General features: G+C 36.0%; 1 protein-coding gene and 1 pseudogene across 1 annotated transcript in view; one reads left to right on the top strand and one right to left on the bottom strand.

Moving 5' to 3' along the window:
- The first annotated feature begins 1,384 nt into the window (after window positions 1–1,384).
- On the top strand, window positions 1,385–2,802 carry LOC138143288 (peroxiredoxin-1-like; annotated as a pseudogene).
- A 3,464-nt stretch (window positions 2,803–6,266) lies between these two features.
- The window catches only part of ZNF804A (zinc finger protein 804A), a 460,506-nt gene continuing 442,089 nt past the window's right edge, over window positions 6,267–24,683 (bottom strand). The window contains exons 3-4 of the mRNA XM_069064510.1: window positions 11,105–11,235; window positions 6,267–10,006 (exon numbers count right to left, since the gene is read on the bottom strand). Of these exons, the coding sequence (XP_068920611.1) occupies window positions 6,724–10,006; window positions 11,105–11,235 (3,414 nt within the window). The 3' untranslated portion in view covers window positions 6,267–6,723. The remainder of the gene's footprint in view (window positions 10,007–11,104; window positions 11,236–24,683) is intronic.

The following is a 24,683-nucleotide window of genomic DNA, read 5'->3' as shown; positions in this document are numbered from 1 at the left end:
ATATATATATATATATATATATATATATATATATATATATATATATATATATATTTTGTGCAGGGTACTGTACTAAGCTCTGGAGATACAAAGAATATTGAATCTTTTTCACACAAATTATGATCTAGTCATGCCTCTTCCATCTTGAATTAATCAGTCATTTAATCAACAAGCATATATAAAGTACTTGCTATATGACAATAAATGTACTTGTGAAACTGATTTTTGGAAACCTGATGTAAGGATTTTATACCTCATTTTATTTATTTTTTCTTTATATATTCCATTCAGTATACTAGCCTGTCAAGATCTTTTTAGGATCCTGATTCGATTATATTACTTATCCCTCTGAGCTTTGTCATAGGCAAATTTAATCAAAATACCATCTATGCCTTTATCCAAGTTGTGGATAAAAATTTTAAATAGCATGGAGTCAAACACAAACCACTGAAGCATTCAATTGTATTCCTCCTTTCAAATTGACATCATCATTAATAATTCCCATCCAGGTATTTAAGGAGTTCAAAATTGACCTAACAGTACTAGACTCTTAGTTCAAATTTTTTCTATCTTGTTCTTAGAGAGAGAGAGAGACAGAGAGAGAGACAGAGACAGAGACAGAGAGAGAGCCAGAGACAGAGAGACAGCAGAGATAGAGAGAGACAGCAGAGACAGAGAAAGACAGAGAGTATAACATTTCCAATGCTTATTGGACATCTTCATATCTATGTGCTTATAGTATCTCAAAGTTAGTTTGTTTTCAAAGGGAAGTCAATCAAATTTGTCCCTCCTCTCAACTTGTCCATTTCTGTTAACGATATATAGGGTCATTCATCCAGTTACCCAAACTCAAAATGTTGGAGACGTCTTTGACTCTTCCTTCTCTCTCTGCCCCAATATCTAATCACTTACTGAGTTTTGTAGATTCTATATCCATTATCTCTGTTGTATGTCTTCCTTCTTGTTGTTGTTTTTTTTTTGGGGGGGGGGGATGAATGTCCTAGGAGGAGTAGGGAATGGTCTTTCTTTGCATCCCTAATGCATAGCAAAATACCTAGAACATAATAGCTACATGATAAATGTTTGTCAACTTGCTTTGCTGATTTTCTAATCACTCAGGTCCTCAAATTTGACATCTTGACAGGCAATAGCTTTCTATCTGTCCTCCCTACTTTCAGTTTTTTTTTTTTTTTGTCCTTTTCAGTTCAGCCGTCATATAGGTGGCAAGTTAATCTTCCCAGTACCTTGACTGGTCACTTCTTTCCTTTGCTCAGAAAATAGCAAAGACTGCATAGGATCAAATATAAATTTAGCTATTACTTAACTGCTTCTGAAACTGACTTTAAACTACCTTTTTGTCCTTGTTCTATGATGTTTCCTTTTATACGATCTATGTTCCAGCCAAACTTGATGACTCCCTGTTCCCTAGTCTTTTTGCCCTACTCTTTTTTACCTTCCTTTTCTGTGGAGATTGTGAGGAATATCCTCTTCCTAGAATGCACTCCCACATGACTTGACTGTTTAAATCTTTCTCTTTGACACCTTACTCAGGCCTAATTTCCTTTACACAAGGAGCTTTCTTTCCTCCTGGCTACTATCTGAGACTCCTCAATTTTTTGTCAAGCATGTTTATATTTATCCTCATTTGCTAGAGCTACATTCTATCCAGAGTCATATTTTTCCCATACATTATTCCACCTCATATTAAGCCTCCTGAGGCCTTTTAATTTTTATTATTGTTTTCCATTTTTTATATCTTCAGTGCCTTATACAGAGCCATGGGCACCATAGATGTCTAATAAATACTTTTTGAATTGAATGGAAGAGGAAAAAGAAATGTAGGAATTAGAAGTTGAAATGGCTTTAACTAAGAAAGCAATAGAGAAAAGGGCAGGGAAAGAGGAGGAAGGGGAAGCATTGGGAAAAGAACGAAAAGGATAGAGCAAATGAGGAAGGAGGATAATATATAATATTATGAGAATGAGGAAGAAGAAGACAAAAGAAAGGAAAGTGATAAGCATGGCCAGCGGGAAGAAGTGGAGAGTGATATTCTTATTTTGAGTAAATTGCTGAATTTTATCATGAGAAGCAATGATATTGCTTTGTAGATTAAAAATTGTCAGCATTGGCGTTCTCCAGATTGTCCTCACATGTTCCTCCTTCCTCCAAGCTAGTCTGTGGAGGCTTGCTGTTGCTGTCAACATGTCTGCTGGAAATGCCAAGACTGGGTACCCAGCCCCCAATTTCAAAGCTACCGCTGTTATGCCTGATTAGCAGTTCAAAGACATCAGCCTTTCCAACTACAAAGGGAAATACATTGTGTTGTTCTTCTACCCCTTGGACTTCACCTTCGTGCGCCCTATGGAGGTTATTGCTTTCAGTGATCGAGCTGAAGAATTAAAAAAAATCAATTGGCAGGTGATTGGTGCTTCAGTGGATTCACACTTCTGTCATCTTGCCTGGGTCAATACGGTCAAGAAGAATGGTGGACTGGTGGCTGTGAACATCCCATTGTTGTCTGATCCCAAATGCACCACTGCTCAAGATTATAGGGTCTTAAAGGCAGATGAGGGAATTTCATTCAGGGGTCTCTTTATCATTGATGAGAAGGGGATCCTTCACTAGATCACCATCAATGACCTTCCTGTGGGCTGCTCTGTAGATGAAACTCTTCAGCTTGTCCAGGCCTTCCAGTTCACAGACAAGTATGGCGAAGTGTGCTCTGCTGGCTGGAAACTGGGGAGTGACACCATCAAGCCTGATGTTCAGGGGAGTAAGAAATACTTCTCCAAGCAGCAGTGAGCTGCTTTCCTCTTCCTCCTCTCCTCTCCCACCGCCCATGGGGCCTGCGGAATTGCTAGCTACTGTCTGCAGGACAAATGTGCTTGATCTTCCCCAACCTTTCAACTGGAAGGTCTTTGTAGCAGGAGCCCAGGCAATATGGGGTAGCTAGGCATGCCCTCTGCTCGTGGGGTCTGACTCATCCAGATCATTCCTCCCTTTCCCAGGGCAGCAGCCCACTGGCTGAGTCTGCCAGCTCTCTTTCTCAGTCTTAATGACCAAGTGCTGTGTTAACATTGTTTGTACCATAATCACCTCTTTGGGCTCAAGACCATCCTATGTTTTGTAGCTCTATTAAACTTGTCCTAAGGGGAAAAATTTTTTTTCAGCATTACCCAATAGAAATCCTCACTTCTTCTTGGAGGAATATTCTCCAGGTTTTTGGCCTGGGGAAAAATTACTGTGTCCAGTTTGGGGACCCATGGTAGGAATAGAATAACACCAAACAGTCAAAATAGTATTACTTAGCTTATTGTTTTTATCTCTCTATTTGGCATATTTGAAAGGATATATTCAGGCTTTCTCAACCATTCCATTAAATTCACAATTAAATTGCTAACACTTTTGGTAAAGAATCAGGTAAAACTACAATTCATTTTTTCCCCTCCTATATTTAAAATAGAAACATTTTTCTCCCTTATTTTTTGTAGTCCTCATTTAGTAATGATTGATATTGAACCTCAGTTTCTATTAGAGCTATAAGAAGCAAGTGCATGTCAAAATAGCCACTTTTCCCATTTAGAATGTGATAATGTATTAGGTACGTTAGCTGTAATCAGTGAAGGCCAGAATATCATAATTTTCTCTCCTTTTAATAGCTGGCATCTATATAGTACTTTAGCAAGGTGCTTTACAAATCTTATCTCGTTTTATCCTCACAGCAAACCTATTATTCCCTATTTAACAGATGAGGATATTGAGACAGGAAGAAGTTAAATGACTTACCCAGGGCCACACATCTAGTAAGTGCCTAAAACTGCATTTGAACTCAGGAATTCTTGACTATAAGTTCCATGATTTAGCTATGGCATCACCTAGCAGCACTAAGGTACATTATTTTAAAAGGGCTACTCAAATGATCTGAGGGAGTACATCCACATCCTGGCAAATTATACTCAGAGTAGTGGTTCTTCCACCCTCAATTCTATTCTATGTAAATACTGGCTCTAGGAAGGCCTGGGCTTATCAAAAACCAATGTTTTCATTTGATCTGATGACAGATCACACTATCCAGAAAAGTTCTGTTCATTACTTATCAGAAGTAACTGAATTTTTTCTATTAGGTATTCATCATGAAACAAACAAAGAAATAAACAAACAAAAAATACTTAAGGCATTTTCTTTAATAGTTAACTTTCAGATTCAATAAAGAGATTGACTGATAGTATGTGGGTAAAAATGGGCTTTTAGAGGTCACTTGGTCCAATTACTACTCATCCAATGGAAGAATTATTTTCTTACCATATATGACAGGTTGTTTTCCTCTACTGATTACTTAACTCAATAGTCCCTTCTATCATTAGACAGTTTTAATGGTTAGAAAATTCTTACTATGGAGCATAACTCTGCCTTTAATATCCACTCATTCGTCACATCCACTCTTTCCTGTAGAGCTAAATTACCTAATACCCTAATTTGAATACCAATCCAGAATAGAGCCCTTAAAAAATGTGAAGATAAATAGAATGTCCTTATTCATTTGTTGGTTTTCCAGGGTAAATATTTCTTTAACTGTTTCTTAAGTGATATGATATCTATACACTTCACGGTTCTGGCCATTCTCCTTGGGATGGTAAAATTTTTAATACAACCTTAAAATGTGGCCAGAATTGAATCTGTTATGTCAGATTGACCTGTTATGTTTAGTTAACCAGTCCAGAACACAGTGGAGCCTGTTTCCAGGACCTGGACAGAAAAAAACTGTTCTGATTTTTGCTCCATTTATCCTTTGTTGTCTTCTTTTCCTCATCCCACTTTTTAAAGGTAAATATTTCTTAATGTGATGCATTATCCCTCTTCTCTCTTTATACTAGACTCCTTGATTGATTTCATTAACTTTATTACAACTATATGGATAAATCATATATATTATATATATGTACATGTACATATATGTACATAATGCATGCATAATATACACATATGCCCAAATCTGTCCTTTCTCCCTATTTCTATTTTACTGTGAGACATCTCCATTTGAATGGCCTATAGGAAGTTTATTTCCAACATTTTCAAAATGGTACCAATTTGCTCCTTATTTATCATACTTCAAACTTCATATACTCTTCTTCCTGACTTCTGGGAGGAGGTTGACACTCTCATATTCTAGCTCATACTTCTCTCTTTACTCCCCACATCCCACCAGTATCTGAATCTTGTGGCTTCATTTTCTATAGTATCTTTTGAACTTAAGGTTTTATCAGATACTACCAGAAGCATTGCAACACAGAAAACCTCCACTGGTTATACAGAAAGGCTCATTTAAATTACCACTTCCTGTGGCAAGATTTTTCTCATATTACTATTTGTTATTGTTCTCTCCCTCCTGAGACTAGTTTTTATTTACTTAGTTATTTGCAAATTATACCTATCCCTAGAAGGTAAGCTTCATGAGGGCAGGGAAAATTGTTCTTAAGAATTTTAACGCGTAGCAAGTGCTTAAAAAATGTTTGTTGCATTAAATTGCAGTAGGGTGAACCTGACAATTGACACATACAATGTTAAATTGATGTAATCTCACCTTCTACAGGAAAACTTTCCCAATTCCTTTTAATTGTAGTAACTTCCCACTCTAATTATCTCTAATTTATCCTGTTAGTACTTGGCTGTATATCATTATTTGCATATTGTATTCCTCATCAAACTGTGAACTCTTTGGGAGCAGAGACCGTCTTTTGTTTTTCTCTGTATCTCTACCGCACCCTGACACATAATAGCTATTTAACAAATACTTATTAACTGACTAACTGATTAAAATAAGTACAGGGTGAGCTGTGCATTTTTTGTTTGCTACTATTTTTATTACCAGTAGTACTGTTTTATTTATAAATCTTGAAACAACACACCTTAGTATTCTTGAACTAATTTTCCTAAACAGTTAATAATATATTTTAATTTAACTTTGGGGGATTTCACCTATAAAATGCAGTCCAAAAATTGAGAAATTTCAATTTATCCTAAAAGTAGGTATTGCCAGACCTAATGAAACTGACACAAATAAATATATTACTTTCCATTCCTCACTGTAAAAGTGAGTTTCCCATTTGGGGCAAGCAAAGAAATGTAAAATAAATTCTTTTAAAGTTTCTGGGATCTAACCAGGAAAGATGAAAGCCCAATTTTCCAAACATGAAAGGCAAGTGAAGCAGGTGTTATTCAAATGGTGAAAACCAACTTACAATAAATGATTCCTGATATGCTTAAATAGTTAACAAAAATTTATTGCAAGAGATATTTCATCACTGGATTTACAGTTTCAAGGAACATAGTACAAAACATAGTGCATCCGCTTTCTAAACATTAAATAGGTGCAAGTACACAAAGATTAAAAAACAAAAGGGAGTACTTTACAACATAAATTACAGTACTATAAATATATTTTATGTACATTATACATCATCTAAGACAGTTTAATAGTTTAATATACAGTATATATTCATATTAGTTTGCGACTATTCAGTGCTTTAATTATATCATGGGTAAGAATGTTAAGGATACATTTGCATCATTACACTTACAGTAAATGATTTCAAATTAATGAGGCCTTTATTTAGGCCTGTTGATTTCCACCATTTACAGAGCCAGTTTTCAAATGAAATGAGCACTTACAGACATAGGAGTAGCTTTCCCTTGGATCTTCCCTTCCCCCCCTCTGATTGGTGACTAAAAGAGAGGTTGGAGAGGAATGACAGTGGGGTGAGGTGAAAGCAAAGAAGGGAAAAGGGCATGGGGCAGAGGGGGGAAGGCCAGGTGGCTGGGATGAAGAACTGATGATGGAATGATAGGCAACTGAGGAGGTGTAACAAAAGTCGTGTGACTTGCAGGGCAAAGTCTGGGTCCTACTGATATCTGAGGTAAAGGTGTTCTGGTGAGAGCTGGAACCTGGGAGAGAAACTGTTGGTGGGGCTGGAGTACTTTGAAGGTTCCTGCAGCAGCAGCAGCTGCAGCTGCAGCTGCAGCGGCAGCAGCATGTTGCTGTAGAACAGTATGGTGAATAGTGGTTACCGAGGTAGAACACAGGGGCTGCTGCAAAGGCAAAGGCTGCAGAGGAGGGCTAGCGGGCTGCAGGGCAGGTGGAGCAAAGGTCAACTTGACCTTGGTAGGCAGCAAACTTGGGGGCATGATGTGCTGGTAGGCCTCACATGGCATATCTTTGAATTTTTCATGGTTTTCTAGAGGGATCAGAAATGTTTGATCTGGCAAAGCTAATGGGGCAAGGATCTGCTCTGTAGTTAAAAAGGTATGACCATTTATATGTGCTTCTTTGAATGGTAATGGTGGTTGACTGTTAAGGATTCCTGAATTATATCTAAGCCATTCACTTGCTGCTTCATTCACCTTTTCTTGTTGGAGGGCCTCAGCAAGTTCATAATGGCAAAGGAAGGATTTGGGTGGAGGTGGACCAAAACTCCTTTCAATGTTAGGCAGCTTCAAAGGAGGAAGGTTTTCACTTTCATGTTTTTCCTTTTGCTCCATCATGTTCCCATTTGGTAGCTTTGACAGGGCACTAGGTTCAAACACAGAGTCTGGAGAATGTTTGAGTTCAAACGTAGAATCAGGAGAATGTTTGAAAGGTTCTGGAAATTTACCTGGAATGTTCTCCATTTGCATATACTCAATCTCTCTGTTAGTTTCTGGAGGAATGAAACCAGAGGAATTTAGAGTTAACTTGTTCTCCTCTGCCTCTGTTTGCTCTATATTTAAAGCAAAATCAATGATGGGTTGTGGTTTTGCTTCTTTTGTCTCATCCTGGGTCATTAATTCACCCAGGTTTGACAAAGATTTTTCTTTCAAACAGCTATTACTTAATTTTCTTCTTAGCTCCTGGTCTCTAAATCCAGAATGAAGTCTAGTTCTTTTCCTCCTTCGTTTCTTGGGTTTATAGGGTTTACCCAAAGTCCTTGTTGGTCTCAAATGCTGTTCAGTGAAACAGTTCTGTCTGTACAAGCTTTCATCTGATGAGCAAGAGTTTGTGTACTGTCTCCTTTTTCGATAAGATCTTTCAGGTTCATTAATAAGTGAATTATACCCTCTTTTGATGGATGAGTTCTGACCCAGGCATTTCACATCATTTTGGTGTACTAAACAATTATGGTCTGGACTACAGCTAGATGTTCTGACTTTCCAACTACAAAATGTTCTGGAGTATGTTAAATTATGTTTTCCAGAATTGAACATTTGTTTTGTTGGCCCATGTAAAATATTTTTGCTCTTTCTATGGAAATTTTTAGAACTGACAGCTTCACCATTGTTCTGCCTCGTATTCCAGATCCTACACATTCCTTTTTTCTTGTGTAGATAGATGGGCATTGATTTAGGCCTTTTGTCAGGTAATTCACGTGGTTCTTGTAAGTGCCCTTTAGTTAGCCAGGTATTTTCACACTCATCACTACCTTTTTCCGAAGCTGCTTCCAACTCATGGTTCTTTGCTGAATCAACTTTATTAGTCTCTGGGTCCATTTTGAAAGAAGCATCTGACTCTTCTTTGGTTACTTCCCCATAATGATGCTGACATAACTTTCTTCTTCTTTTCTTTTTTCTATTTCTGTGAAACCAGTTTTCATGAGTATCCTTTAACCATGTTTTATTGTGTTTCTCATCTATAGCATCTTGCCTTATTTGTTTTCTAGTGAAGATGAATTTATCTGGTTTTCCAATCCTATATGGATCATCTTCAGTCTTTGTGCCTATATCTTCCCTGCTCTTTCCAAAATCACAGTCTTTAGTAAAATTATTGTCAGTTATAAGTGACATGGCATGGTTAAACTCATTTCTGCTACTTCCAGTTTCATAATCATTGGCCCCTGCAATGGAATCATCCCTGCAACCTATATCTGGATTCCTGCAAGAATCTTCAGTCATCTGCTGAGAATGAAGGACATTTAAATTATGCTTATTTTTCTCAAGATTTTTTCTTGATTGGGTAGACTTAAAGTCAAAGCATAGAGGATTACAACTATAAGAAATTGATGGTTCAGTACTTGTATAAATCAACATTTCAGATGGCCATTGAAGAACTGTTGATCCATACTTGCTAAGCACAGGTACAAAAGGCTCCCGTGGTCTTGTACATATGTCCTCTATATTCAAAGTTGTGTTGACCTCTTCAATATTTGGAGAGACCAAAATTTCAGGCTCCAGTATTTTACCTTCAGGTTCAATAAGGGATGAATCACTGCAAACATTCTTAGGATTTTCCTCTTGTATAGTGGGTGAAGAAAAACAGTTATTATCACTGGAAATAACTGTTGATATATTTCCTAATAGTTCAGATACATTAGAGTCTACAGATGTGTCTTGATTAGTAATGGCATCTTTGGGTTTTTTCTGATCTGGTAATACAGTTGGATTTGCATAACCCTCAGAATCAGCCAATGAAGGTAGTTTTGGCTGGCAAAAAGGGAGCACTAATAAAGTATCATCTTTATTCACAGGTTCTTTTGTTTCTGTAGTCTGAGGAGTTTCTTCTTTTTCAAAGTGCATCTCCCCTTGTGGAGGAAATGCATTTGGCTTCTCTTCAGGATTCAAAACATCTTCTGTTGTTAAAGACAATAGTTGGTGACAAACTCCAGGGACAAACCTACTTTTTCTGTTAAAACCATTTTCTGCAGAAGCATCATCATTGTATTCAGAAAAAGCTGCAGCTGAAGATTCCAGCTTCACTGATGCTTTCTTTGGAAAGGCAAAAGAAAAGCCAACCTTCTGCCCATGAACTCCTGGAACATGGTCTCCTACACTGTTGGATTTTGTCTTATGATTATTTGAACTTTCTGGAACTGAAGCAACAGAATCAGCATCTTTAGCATTCTGATAACTGTGAATCAAGGTATCCTTTAATTCTTCTTCTTTATTTACTGAATCTTCCATATCTCTTTGAGAAATTTCATTAAAATTCTCTCTCACTGTAACAGTGGTTGACTTGAACATAGGACCACTTCCAGGAGCACTGAAAAACAAAACAAAATAAAATATATCACATAAAAGAATGATGATTAAGAAGACAAATATTTAAGCTTATTGTATGTTACTATCTTAACAACTTATGCAACTCAGGGAAAGATATTCTTTTAGATATGAATCAGTTTTAAATAAAGTAGATGTTTCCCTATTGTATGAATAAAAAGTACTTTGACACAACATAACAGTAGGTACATTTGTCTGTTCTAACTTCATAATCACATTTGCAAACGGGTTCCTATATTTACTTTCCATGGTGTATACTTTTGAAAATGATTACCAAAAACACTGATATACATATTCAAATGGTTTTAAATCTCATGTTTTAGGTGCCTCTAGTTTTGGCATCAGCAAAGCATTGCTGGAATCTACCATCCAATTCACTATAAAACAGAACTGGGTATAAGGTGTTTCTATCATAATTCTTCTATAAAATGGTTAAGTTGCTAGTGTCTAAAAGGATCTCATTTGAAATAGTTTCATGGTATGAACCTGTAGGATAACAATGCTTGCATCTGCTATGTGGCTTTCAAACCATGATCAGATCAAAAAGTACTAGTTATGATGAATGCTTTAAATATAGCTCAACTTTATTTAATGTAGATACTGATTTGGGTTTCATTGGTTAAACAAGCATATTTTTTGTGAAGATATTCTTAAATATATTTGCATTTTTTAATTCTAAAAGTAGGTTCTTGGAACAAATCACTGGTGAGCAATTTGAAAGCAAAGGTCAAGAGATGGTGCAGTGGTATCTTTAATCAAGTGTCTTCAAGTTTCCACTAAGAGATCCACTCAGTCAACCAATGCTTTCAACCACTATAGTTTAAATAGAAATAGAACATGTATATATTTTTTTAATAAACTAAAAATATGTGTCATTTTAGCCTCTTCTGAAATGTGCATTTAAACAGGTTTCTGCATAAAATTCCAATTCAAATTACTGCTTACAGCCCACGGAAAGCCATGAAAATGTATGTGCCTTATTCTGGGAGTGGATATAAATAGAAATATGCCCTTCATTTCCACCTCCAATTTTCTTTTGTAATATTAAAAAAAAAAGTTTAACATTTAATTCCATTCTCACCACGTGGCTTTTTTCCGTAGCTCTGCCAGCTTGTGTAGTCGTTGAAGAGCCTTTTCCTGTTTTCTTTCATCTTTCCTGGATTTAGATGCTACATTTCGTGCAAATTCTCTTTGTTTTAAATCTTTGAGTCTCTGTTAGGAAAATAAATGTGGAAAAGTAAAATGAATTAATAATATGTGATGCTACAAAAATCCTGATTAATTTTTTAAAAGTACATTTTCCAAACTTTTAACTTTCATATTTTGACATCTAATAATGTTGTAAAACCATGATAAGATATTCGTGACAATTTGTGCTCTGCAAATAAGTGTATGGTCTTGGATGATTTAAATGGGCTACAGAATTCAATTCATCTGCTTCATGGTCCAGGAAGGAGGCTGGATGGAGATCTAGTGTTGTTGTACGGTAAGCTTTAAGAGTTTGAATAGACGAGAGATCAGTTATGTTGTATGAGCCCAGAAGAATCAACAGTGTAGAGTCCAAGAGAATGCAGGTAGAGAGAATGATTGAGTGAAGCATCCAAGGTGAGTGATGGGAGGCAGCAGAGTTGTGAGTCATAGTTTGGGTAGGAAATGCATCCAGATTGGTGAAATAGGGGGACATGTTCTAGAGGGAGAAAGTAATGCTGATGTATTTCCTATCCAATCCACAGGCAACTGCCAAGAGTTAGTCCATACAAAGCCTAAAGGAGAAAAGATTGAAGCAAGAATATCACTCAATTAAGGTTAAGGAGTGAGGATCTAGGAAATATGTGGGAAATCAAAGGGAGCAGACTAGATTCCATGTAATGGACAAATACTGGAATGCTTCTTTCTTTGCTCAAGGACTCCCTCTAGTTATTTGAATTTTGAGAATAACTAACCTCTTCAGAATTGAAGAATAACAGGTGACCTTAAGACTATCTCTCCTTGAGGAACTCCCTGGTTCTTGGTGAGTAGGCTTGGGTTGTGCTATTATTCACTCATTGTCAGTGGTCAATTTTTCATAATCCCATTTTGGGTTTTCTTGGCAGATATACTAGAGTTGTTTGCCATTTCCTTCTCCAGATCATTTTACAGATGAGGAAACTGAGGCAAACAGGGTTGAATAACTTGCCCTGGGTCACACTGCTAGTGACTGAGGCCAGATTTGAACTCAGGAAGATGAATTTTTCTGATTCCAGACCTGGTACTCTCTCCATTGCACTACCTAGTTACCCAAGTTTGGATAGGTAGGACCAATTGTACAGCTTAGATGTTTTAAACAAACTCTTTTGTGTGTTTTTCACACAGATGTCCTATCCAAGAGACCAGAAACTAATCATGAGGATATCAATAATCTAGTAGATTTTAGGCCAAATATTCTATCTAGTCATATGGAGTAGTCCCTATGTTCTAGGTTCCTTGCATCAACTTGAGTACTTAGTTCCAGAAACAGACTTTGAACACCTCAGCAAATATCCAGGCTAGGAACAGTAGCACATAGATATGATTATTAAAAGTGAGGAAAAGTTGAGGCTGGTAGACCTATTGATTTTGGGGGTTCTGGCCTACAGAAGAACTAAAGGCAATTATCAGATGTGCATAAAAATTCTAGGCTTCCCAAGTAAGGGTGAACCAGACCAGCTCAGAAAAACAGAACACATCAAAGCTACAAAATGAACAGCATTGGGATCAAGCCAGTGAGTAACCACTGTACTTCCAGTCTGGGTAAGATAGAGAAACCCAACCAAATAAAATATTAAAAATATCTAAGTTACATAAGAAGTGCAAGGTACAAGACCAAATATACTTAGTATACTTTTTGTCATTCATACTAGATACTAGAACTATCATGCTATCTCTCTCTCTGTCTTAGACAATGTGTTTGTCTGCCTGTCTACCTCCCTCCCATACTACTAATCAATCTTTTCCACTCATGTCTTCTCTACATAGTTTTTCCCAGTTTAATATTGATTTACTTAACATATCACTTAAAATAAATGCTTCCTCAAGCACTTACTCTCTACCTTAATATAATACCACATGTCTATCTATGATGCTTCTTTCACCATACTAATACCATTTTTCAAACTTGAAGATGTCCAGTAGCAAAGGGTCTTATTTCTTATATCGTTAAATCTTCCCAGGTCATCAGGGACTGTTCCATCCTTAGGATGTGGTCTTAGGTTCACATTGTCTATTTCTGAAAGCCATTTATTAACACTTGGGATACTCTGGCATAGTTGGATATACCTTGTGGTCCCCATGGACTTTCTGAGAGTTTTGTACTGGAGAATGTGGAGAATTCTTTGAGATTAATTAGCTGAACTTTTAGGAGGGTCCCCATAACCCTCCCTATCTATTAATTTCTGAAAAGAAAGTCTAGATTAGACATAATATATTGACAATTCAAACTTCATCTCCATTTTGACAAGGTCAATAAATGCTTGAGGGTCATCCTGCAGTCTGGCACCCTTTATGTCCCACCAAAAAGTTACTCCATCTCTTAGTTCCAGGCATTTTCTCTGGCTGTCCCTCATGCTGGAACATTTTCCTCCCTCAATTCTAACCATTGACTTCCCTGACTTTCTTTAAGTTCCAATTAAAATTCCACCTTCTACAGGAAGCTTTAATTTTAGTGTCTTCCCTATTTTAATTATTTCCTATATTTTTCTGTATATAGTTCACTTTGTGTATATATTTGTTTGCATGTTGACTTCCCCAATAGATTGCAAGCTCCTTGAAGACAGGAGCCATCTTTTATCTCTTTTTGTATCCATAACACTTAGCACAGTGCCTAACATATGGCAGATGCTTAGTAAATGCTTATTGATTAATGGATTGCTTTTAGGCTGCCTGGATGGATTTCCCCCCAGGAAAAAAAAGTGATTTATAAATGCATGAGTAAATAATTTTTTCAAGTATAAGTTTACTAAGAACACAGAAGGATGTGATTGGTAATTGGTAATTACCAATGAATGATTGGCAATTGAATAAGTAAAATCTAACCCTCTACATCTGGCTAAACCAAAACCCCAGACCAGGCTTTATTTCATATCACATCCAGTCATCTACCCAGGCTATCTTGTCAACTGATCTGCCTTCCACCTGCACACTGTCCTTGCTTTCTCTTTTCCATCTCTTACTCTAGGCACAGTAATCAATCAATACTATTGTTACTTGCTCTTTTTTGTGTGGTAGAGGCTATTTCCATCTATTGGAGAATGGTTAAACAAATTGTGGTATGAGAATGTAGTGGGATATTACTCTGCATAAGAAATGATGAGCTGAATGAGGTGGATTTTAGCAAAACCCAGAAAGACTTTTACATGAACTGATGCAAAGTGAAATGAGCAGAATCAGAACACTGTACATGGTAACAGCAATATTGTGTGATTAGCAACTGTGAATGATTTAGCTCTCCTCAAAAATATAATGATCCAAGACAATTACAAACTACTCATGATGAAAAATACTATCCACATCCAGAGAAATAACTAATGGACTGAACCAAAGCATACTATTTTCATTTTCTGTATTTTTTCATGTTCTTTTCCCTTTTGGTCTCTGATTTCTTTCACAACATGACTAATATGGAAGTATGTTTTACATGATTGCACAAATATATCCTATATCAAATTACTTATGATTTTAGGAAGAAGGGAGGGGAGGGAAGGACAGAAAAAATTTTGGATAGAAATTTTTTTTAAATTTTATAAAAGTGAATGTTAAAAGTATTGCTACATATAATTTAAAAAAATGAAATACTATTAAAAATAAAATAAAAAGGTAATATCATTGTTCATGGAAAGCATATATTTGAAGGTTCTGTGTATCAATAATTCCTCAGACTAAAACTTTCTTTCCTGAGCAATAGTCTCTTACATATGTTGCCTCTACTAATTAGAATATCAACTTTTGAAAGTGGGGAAGTTCTCTTTTTATTTTTCTATGGGTATCCCAATAAACTTAGAGCCCAACTCTTGTCTCATGATAAGTATTAAACATTTCTTTTTGTTGATTTATTTATTTGATGATTACATTCGTGAAGTCATGAGTATTTTGGAAATTTAGTGGTGAAGACAGATGTTTTTAGGATGGGTGGATCCACTAAGTTAATGGAACAAAATTCTGCTCTATAGAGAAAGTGATCTTGGTTGTAGGAAATGTAACTTCAGAGATAATTAAAGGTCAAATTTTGTTATTTGATGTGGCTTTGAGACTGGGTTAGTAGGTCATGGAATTCGCAATGACAGCTGGCATTTGGGTAGTGCTTTAAAGTTTGCTACATGTTTTCCTACTATTGATTTTGGAAAGCAAGTCATATAAATATTATTATCTCCATCTTATAGATGAGGAAACTGCTTCACAGTATCTATATGCCTTTAATCAGTGTTTCCTGGATTAAATGGAATTGAGCTTCTAAATGACTATCTGGAATGTTCATAGTAGCTAATAAGTAAGTGTTTGAGGTAGAATTCAAAGCTTTGCTTCCCAATTCCAATTACAATGTTCTAAGGACTATACCACTCTGCCTTCCTAGACTCAAAAAGTAAAATGACTCAGGACCCACTTTCATTAGTTCAGTGCAAGATCTAGGAAGTTTTATCACCTTTGTGTTTATTTTTTTTCCTTTTCTCCCCTCAATATACCTTATCATTCAAGAGCACTGCCTGCTTGCTATTCCTTTCTCATGACACTAAATTTTCTGTTTCTGCTTTTCTACTAGCCATCCCCTTTTGCTTAGAATGATCACCTCTACTCATTGGTTTCCCTGACTTCCTTCAAGACTTAGCTTACATCCCTCATATTATAAAAGGTCTTTCTTCATCCCAAATTATCTTCTCTTAATTTCTTAATCAAGGATATCTTTTTAGGGGGGTTTGAATTCTCAACTCAGAGTCTTTAAAGGAACTAGAAAAATAAATATACTCCCAAATACAAATCCCTTACTATCTGAACTCCTTAAGATGTTGCTTTACAATTTGGTGCTTCAGTAGTACTTCACATGCCTATTGTAACTTCATCAGGAAATCCTTCAATAAAGATTACTCCATTATTTTTTTCTCAAAATTTTATTTTAGACTCAAACAGAGAATAGAGAAAAGAAACAACAACATATCATAAAATTAAATATTGGAACTTAAATGCAAAGTTAGAAAGAAAAGCATGTTATGTGCATAGCAGAGCATAAGAAATGATTCAAAATAAATAATGATAAATTTTCATTTCAAGAAAGCCTATGTGATAAATAATATTTGTGTAGAGAATTGTCCATCTTTTCTTTTCTACTTTGAGTTTTCTTTTGTTTTCTGCTGTGTACTTTTTAACTTTGTTCTTTTTTTCCCTCCTCCTAATCTTCCTCCTCTAGGCCACAATAAAGTTTAGATATGTTTCTCTACAGCTACAAATATGTACATACCCTCCCCCACAAGGCTACAATGAAATTTAGATGTTTCTCCACAGCTATATATACATACACAAATACATATGTACATACATATAGAGACATATGCTTTCCCAAACCTATTCTACTCCTGATCTTTGTTTTTTTATGTACGTGTATATCTCCTGTTTCCTATCCCTCCTGCCTCTTCTACTTTACTTTTACCCTTGTCCTCCTATGACTTGTCGACCCCCCTCCAAAAATCCCTCTCCTATCCTCCCTTTCCCATAAATCTAAACACCCTTCTATACTCCTAATTACCTATTCTCTCACCCTCCCTTCCAAAAATCCCTTCCTTTTCCTCTTTCCCCTCCCTATGTACTTACCATTTTATTTCTTCTGAATTTAGGAGACTTTTAAACTCTTAAATATATATGTATTGTTCCTGTTAAACCCATTTCAGAAAAAAGTAGGTTACGAGAACTACCAGCCCTCTTCCCCCATCTAATTCCTTTGTAGCAGTAATTTCTCTTGCACCTCATTTGTATAAAATAATTACTCTTTTAAGCTATTCCTAAATGGTTTTACTTTTTAAATTCGTATCATGCTCATGTTTATCCCAATCTTTCTTATGAACTATCCAATTATTAATAAGAATCTTAGACATAGGTTTTGCATTTTACAAATATAAAAAAGTAAACAGTTTGTCCTTATGGATCCCTTATAATCAGTCTTTCTTTTATGCCTTATTATTGGTTCTTATATGCCAAATCATATATTAACTTCAGGTTTTTATTTTAACAAAGCTTTGAAAGTCTGAGAGTTTATCAAATTTCCATTTTTTTGTTCAAGTTAATATTTAACTTTGCAGAGTGATATTTTTGGCCAGAGCCCCAGTTCTTTTGTTCTTCGTTATGTTGTGTTCCAAGACCTGTGGTTCTTTAATGTCTCTGCTGCTAGGTTTTGTGTAATTCTAATTTTGGCACCATTATATTTAAATTGTTTTAATATTGATACTTTTAATATTTTTCCTTGAGCTGAGGCTTTTGGAATTTGACTATGATATTCCTATGAGTTTTCCTCATAAGATGTCTTTTAAGTAGTGATCATTGGAGTTTTTCTATTTCTACTTTCCCCCACTGTTCTAATGCTTCAGGACAATTTTCTTTAATTATTTCTTGTATTATTGTATCAAGATTCTTTTTGTGATTATAACTTTTAGGTTGTCCAATTATTTTTATATTTTCTCTTCTTGATCTATTCTCCAAATCTGTTATTTTTCTTATAAGATGTTTTACTTTCACTATTTTTTCATAATTCATATTTTGTTGAATCATTTCTTGATCTCTTATAATTTCACTGTCTTCACTTTGCCCAATTCTAATTTTCAAGGTGTCATTTTCTTCCTTAAAATTCTGGTTCACCTTTCCTCGTTGGTTGACTTTTCATTCATATCCTTCTTGATTTTCTTGGATTATTCTTATTTTCTTTTTTAGTTTTTCCTCCATCTCTGTCATTTGATTTTTAAACTCTTTTAAAAAGATCTACGAATTCTTTTTGTGCAGGTGACCATTTGACATTACTCATTAAGGGTTTCTTTACTTCAGTATCCTCCTCTGAAGATGAACCCTGGGCATCTCTATTTCCTGAATAGGTTTCTATGTTTGGATTCTTTCTCCTTTGCCTGTGCAATTTTTGTTGATATAGTTTAATTATTTGTAATCTCCTCTAGCCCTGGGGTATGGGAAATGGATGCCTCTTGCCCCAAATCTTCCATTCTTCCCTCTAGGCTGAAGCCAAAGCCAAACCTCCAACCTCCTATAAGTGCTCATAGCCAGGGGCATTCTGCCCACTACTTCTGTACTCACCTGGTGTGTCCTGGTTCCTTCTTGTCCCTTCCACTCTTTGAAGCACAGTTGGGTGTGGCATTTCTGATCAGCAGAGGTTCCCTAGATCTTCCTTGGCTCAAATGCCCAACTCCCCTCAATATCCCAGGCATAAAAGTTCTGGTGGCTGGGGCCAAGGCAGCATCTCAAACCAACTAACCCTAGGTCTTGACACTTGTTGCTCAAGAGGCTTGCCACTTGCTGTTAAAACAGAACCTAGACTGGAGATGTTTGCTTTTCACAGGGATCAAACCTCATCCTGGGATTCTTCTTCCAATCTTCTCAAATTGTCCCAGGAAGACACTGCTTATGCCCAGTTCTTATATATCTCCACCCACACTTTGTTTGCCCTAAGGTGATATTTTAACTCTTTTGTGAGGGAAAATCTTGAGAGCTTGGAATTTTCTGGCCTACTCCACCATCTTCCTAGAATCTATTCCCAATATTACTCCATTATTGCAAGTAGGATCATGACACTCAGTTCCATCATGATAGAAGTAATACTGGCACAAATTTCCATTCTTTGTTTTTGATACAAGTTAACTACAAAGTCTCTTTTTGCATTTTCCAGTTTGGGTAAGTAAAATAGTATGTGCCATACTTATTATATAGACCAGCTTTATGCCACAGAGAAGTAGAAGTATTAGGAAGTTCATATCAGTTTTATTATAGTAGTTCCTACTATTGTGATTAAGTCTTTGGGTCTTGGTGAAGCTCTTGTGACAATCACATTTGCTTAGCTTGAGTAAAATCTGAATAGGTCTCTTGAAATAAGTTAGTCCTATGCTCACTGTTAACTGCTTCCTCAGGGTCACCATTTTAGGAAGGATACAAGCCATAATTCATTTCACTCTTGTTTTGACTCCATCTGCTTCTCCTCCACTGACAGATTGTCTTCTGATCAGGTACTCTTCCTTAAGGCTTTTCTGCCTCCCCCCACCTCCCAATATGTAGCATATTTTCTCAGTAAAGTATAAGCTTCCTGAAGGCAGTAATTGTCTTTCTTCTTTGTATTTATATTATGAGCACTTAGCACTAGCACATAGTAAGCAATAAGTGCTTTATCTATATATCTATCATATAGTACTAAGTAAATCAGTTCTTTTCGAAAGAAAATTAGGCTTAAAGTCTAAAATACACAATACTAGGGGCAGTCAGGTAGCACAGCAAGTAAGAGCACCGGCTCCAGTGTTGAGGAGACCTGGAGATCGAATCCAGGGCTCAGACACTTAGCACCCACCCAGAAACACCTGGCCTTGTAACCTTGAGCAAGTTACTTAACCCTGATTGCTTTAAAAAAAACACAATACTTTTAAATTTGGAAAGGGATTTATCTCATTTGATCACCTTAACCTCATGGAGTAGATGCTATTATTATTTCCATTTTGAAGATGAGGAAACTGAGGCTGGGTCAGTTTGGTGCCTTACCTAGGATTCAAACTAAAGTATTCCTGATTCCATGTTTAGCACTCCATACACTATACTGTACCTAGTTGCCTCAAAGAAGAAAAAAAAGTACTTAAGCTGTAGTTTCAATATACCATGTTTCCCCGATAATAAGACACTATCTTATTAATTTTTTGGACAGAAAAACACCAGAGGGCTTATTTTCAGGGGAGGGCTTATTTTAATGAACATTGACAGCAATTTTAATAAACAGGTAAATGTGAACAAAAAAATGTACCTTTATTCAATAAGCAAATCACTGGGGAAGAACAGGATGATGCATTCACTGCTGTAGCTCTGATTGGATGCAGCTTGGAGCGCAGCGTGCGTTTTACGGGGGGGGGGGGGAACGGTGCATACAGAGGGTACCGTAATGTAGCGTGTAGCGCAGGGGATCACCTTCAATACAATAGCAATCTCAATAGGGCTTATTTTGGGGGGAGGGCTTATTTTAGAGGAATCTTACACAGTAAGGGGAGGGCTTATTTTCGGGATAGGTCTTATTATCAGGGAAACACGGTATGTATCATCAAATCCATGCTTAGGGTTGATTCAGGCTGAATGTTGAGCAATCAGATACATTCCTAATGAGCAAACAATATTAACTTTCAGTAATGGACCAATCACTGAATGTTCAACTATTTAAACAGATAAAATATATTGCATTAAGCAAAGAATCATTTGGATCATCAGATAAAACAGCATTCTAGTGCTTTATTTCTGTATAGTTCAGATTTATTTTTTGGCCAAATTTAAAAGTATCATTTTTTTTCTTTTAGTTCTCTGACATTTGTAACAGTCCAAACTTCAAATTAATTCTGAAATTGATTATTATGGGGAAGTTTTCATGAAAATTAATTTGTAAACACACATATTACTCTAATAAGTTTTTCTCTTTGTACTGTGAATATGTCTGCAGCTTCTCATAGGAATTAGTTGGAAGCAAATTATCTCTACCAATTAAGAAGATAAAGCTATTTATAAGTAAGAACAAAAGTCTTTGGAGATTAGCATTCTCATTAGTATTGCACAAATGTGGTTTGGGCTTTATTAAAGTGTCTTGACCTTTTTTTTATGCTTTTTTTTTGTATATGAAGAAATAGCTGTTTCTTATCTGCCACCTATTACATCTTCCAAAGTTATCCAGGTCATACCACTGGTTCCTTTCCTCTCTTGCAAAAAAAAATCATTACTATAAGGATATTCTGGGTCTCTCCTGGGACCCCTGTTATGTGGATTACTCCTATTGCCTTTTTTTCATGGTGGGAGGTAAAGTTTTTTGAGGGATATAGGCAAACCAGTTTGTTATCATCAAAAGAAATTTTTTCTCAGAGTCAAGAAATGCAGATTCCATCACTAAGTTTATAAGAATCCTAGAGAGAAAACTTGTGGTGGAAAAATGAACAACTGTTTTGAACCACAAATTTTCTTTTGATTTTTTTCCTCCCACAAAATCTGAAATGCCTTTTGTCTTTATATAACAGTCATTTCTCACCCTGCCTCTTTTAACTGAATCCTTGTGACATAGGGGAAATATAAATAAACATCTCATAGGATGATTTTGTGTAATTATATATTTAATATGTAGTCCTTATTAATTCTTCTAACTCTGACATGAGAGCAGAGATGTTGTATCATTTCTCTTGTCCTCTCAATATCATTTGATGCTGCTGACTATCTTATCCCTCAGAATATTCTGCTCTCTGAGTTTCCAAGACACTGCATTCTCTTATTTTGAAAAAGTATCCCAGTGATACATTGATTAAGCGATTAAGCATGAAGTCTACAAGTTTTGCTAGGTTATATGATCACTTTTAATATATTGGCTTGGTAATTGTTCATTGGAATGAACAATAAATATTTCAAATTATTTTTCCCTTTATTTATGGAAAATGTTTATGGATATATTTATATAAACCTTTATTTCATTGGTATGTTCATTCCCGAAAATTTAATGTATTTTCTAGTTATATTAATGAATTTCCCTTATTCCTTATTTTGTTGTTTTTAATATTTAATACCTCTTGCATAGAAATGATTATAGCATTTGTACATTTATTTTTTATCATACATCATTAAAGATAAAAAAAAACTTCAATTGGTTTCTTTGATGACTTCACATGTTTTCTAAGTATATCATCATGCAATCTGCAAATAGAGATAATTTTATCTCCTCTTTGCCAATATGTATACATTTGATTTCCCTCTCATCTTATTGCCTATAATTACATAATAGTATGGAGAAGGGAAATTAACTTCTCCTTTGTTTGAGTATTATATCTCTGTTTGCATTTTAAAAATGAATTTCTTAAAATCATCTTTATGAGATTTTTTTTGTTCTCAAAGGTACTAATCACTTTTTAAATATTTAATAAAATTTACTAGTAAATCCATCAGCTCCATTAATGACTCAATCAATTTCACTTTCTGTGACTGAATTATTTATAATACCATTGGATCATCCCAGAAAAATGCTGAGGGCTTACTTGACCAATTTCACACAGTTAATTAAGTGTGGAGCAAGAATTTCTCTTGTTTTGTTAAAGTGCATATTTAGAATTTTGAAATACATTAATCAATATCTTTTAAATTCTTACTTTGCTGGTATGAAATTATATATTGGAGTTTCTGTCAAATTTCTTGCTGACTTCTTTGTCATAGATTCATCCTGTTATTTTTTGTTTTGACAATATGATTTTCTTAATAGCTTGTCAATTTTATTTTTATTTAAAGATTTTTTCAATTTTTAGCGTATTTCAGTCTTTTTATTTTAAGGTGTCATTGTACTTTTTTATGATTAGGAATTTGTTTATTTTCTAGTCTTTTTAGTACCATTAAGTTAACTTGATTCCTTGTTTCTTTATTTTCCATAATTTAAACTTGTTGCAACTTTAGTTGTATCACAGTTTGCCATATTTTTATAGTGATAATTATCTTTAAACTAATTATTCATAGTTTCTATTATTTTCTTTTCCTCTGTTCATCATTCTATATGCCATTACTTAGATTTCATTTAGATCTATGTCCTTTCCTTTATTAATGAATGATTGTGTTATGGTCTATAGGGGATAGATTATTATATCTACATTTGTATCTTGGTTTAGGATTCCTTTGGGACATAGCATATTATCAATTGTTATAAAAAAGTCCACATCTTAAATCCATTTGCTCATTTTTAAATTGTCATAGGCCACTCAAATCTAGTTCATGCAACAATTTGTTCATCTCTGTATTTTCCTACTTGTTTCTCTCTATTTTGGGACATTAAAATCTCCTGCTAGTGTGTTTCTTCTTGTCCTTCTCAAATGCCCCTCTCATTTCCTTCCCTTCTATCTGTTCTTTTCTTTCTCCTTCTCCCTCTCTTTTTTTCTTCCTCCTTTGGACTGGATTTTTTATTCCAATGATATAGGGATGATGAAGAAATTACCTCTACCAATGTAGGCAAGGACTTACTCTTCAAGTCATAATCTTTGAGAATGAATCTTGCTGACAGAATTCATCAGATAGGACTGGAACCTAAGCCTTCCTTCTCCAAGGACCATTCTTTTTTGTTTTTTTTAATCAAATGCTTTATTAACTTCTAGTTTACATCATTCATATCTGTAAGATTTTGATTACAAATTTTCTCCCCATTTTTCCCCTACCCCCCATCCCAAAATATCCCCTCCTCCAATCTTCTCTCTCCCATATCTTCTCCCACACTCCCTCTCACTTTCCAGTAGGGCATGGTAGAATCTCTGTTCCCCAGTGCCTGTATGTCTTATTTCCCAGTTACATGTAAAATAATGTTAATGCCTTCCTCCCTTGTCAGCCACCCTTACCGGGAAGATAAGCAATTCAGTATAGGCTGTACATGTGTAGTAGCTATGCAAAACATTTCCATAGTGGATATATTGCAAAAGACTGACTATATTTCCCTCTTTCCTATCCCACCTCCCACATGTTCTATTCTCTACTTTAATCCTGTCCCTTTTCAAAAGTGGGTGCTTCCAACCTCCCTCCCCTCCAGCCTGCTCTCCCTTCCATCATCCCCCCTCTAATTTTCTTGCATCATTCTCATTTCTTTTCCCAAATTTTCCTCCACTTATTTGTTTTTCAAAATCCTTCTTAAGGTCCTCTATGGCCTGTAACCAGCTTGTATTTTCCTTTGAAGCTTTTGATGCAGGAGTTCTGACTTCACTGTCTTCCTCATGTTCCATGCTTTGATCCTTTTTGTCCCCAAAATAGGAATGTAAAGTTGGGTTGCTCTGTTTACTTTGCTTCCTTCATGTGCTCATGTTACCACTCAATTACTTGACTTTGGGGCTTTTTGTCACAGTAGGACTCTGCTACCAGACAGGGGAGCTTCATCCCAAATGCTGGAGTTTTCTCAGCTGCCGAAGTTATTAGCTGCCGAAGTTATTAGCTGGTTTCTCTCTCTGAAGCCTCCACACACTCTGGCAAGCTGGTCGCACACCCCAGGATCTCCACCCTACACCACATTCCAGATCCAAGCAGGTTAAAGCAAGAGTGATTACCCCTCAGACTGGTTGCTTGGTCCCCCTACAATTTGCAGGCTAGGGGCTGAAGCTGCCACGTGGCGGGGGCTGCACAGCCCCAAGGCCTCAGTGGCTTCTAGCCCCAGAACTACTGGATCCCAAAGTCCACACTGCACTGTGTCCTTAGCATCTATGTGTTGATAATATTGGAAACCACCACAGCTGCTAGTGATCTGAAGTCCCTCCAGCCAGTGGCTGGTCAGGCCCACCCTGTGGCTAAAACCTCAGGCTTGTCAGGCCAGGGTCAGCTCCCAGAGTGCTGCACTGGCCACTTGCTGCTGGCCCACCAGGCTGTTCCAAGGACAATTCTTTACACACACACACACACACACACACACACACACACACACACACACACACACA

The sequence above is a fragment of the Petaurus breviceps genome, unplaced genomic scaffold (assembly GCF_028583685.1).
Source record: "Petaurus breviceps papuanus isolate PSGF00001 unplaced genomic scaffold, PetGlider_PUasm1.0 90638, whole genome shotgun sequence".
Lineage (NCBI taxonomy): Eukaryota > Metazoa > Chordata > Mammalia > Diprotodontia > Petauridae > Petaurus > Petaurus breviceps.
Note: the sequence above shows the minus strand (reverse complement) of the source record. Positions and strands in the feature narration are given on the sequence as shown.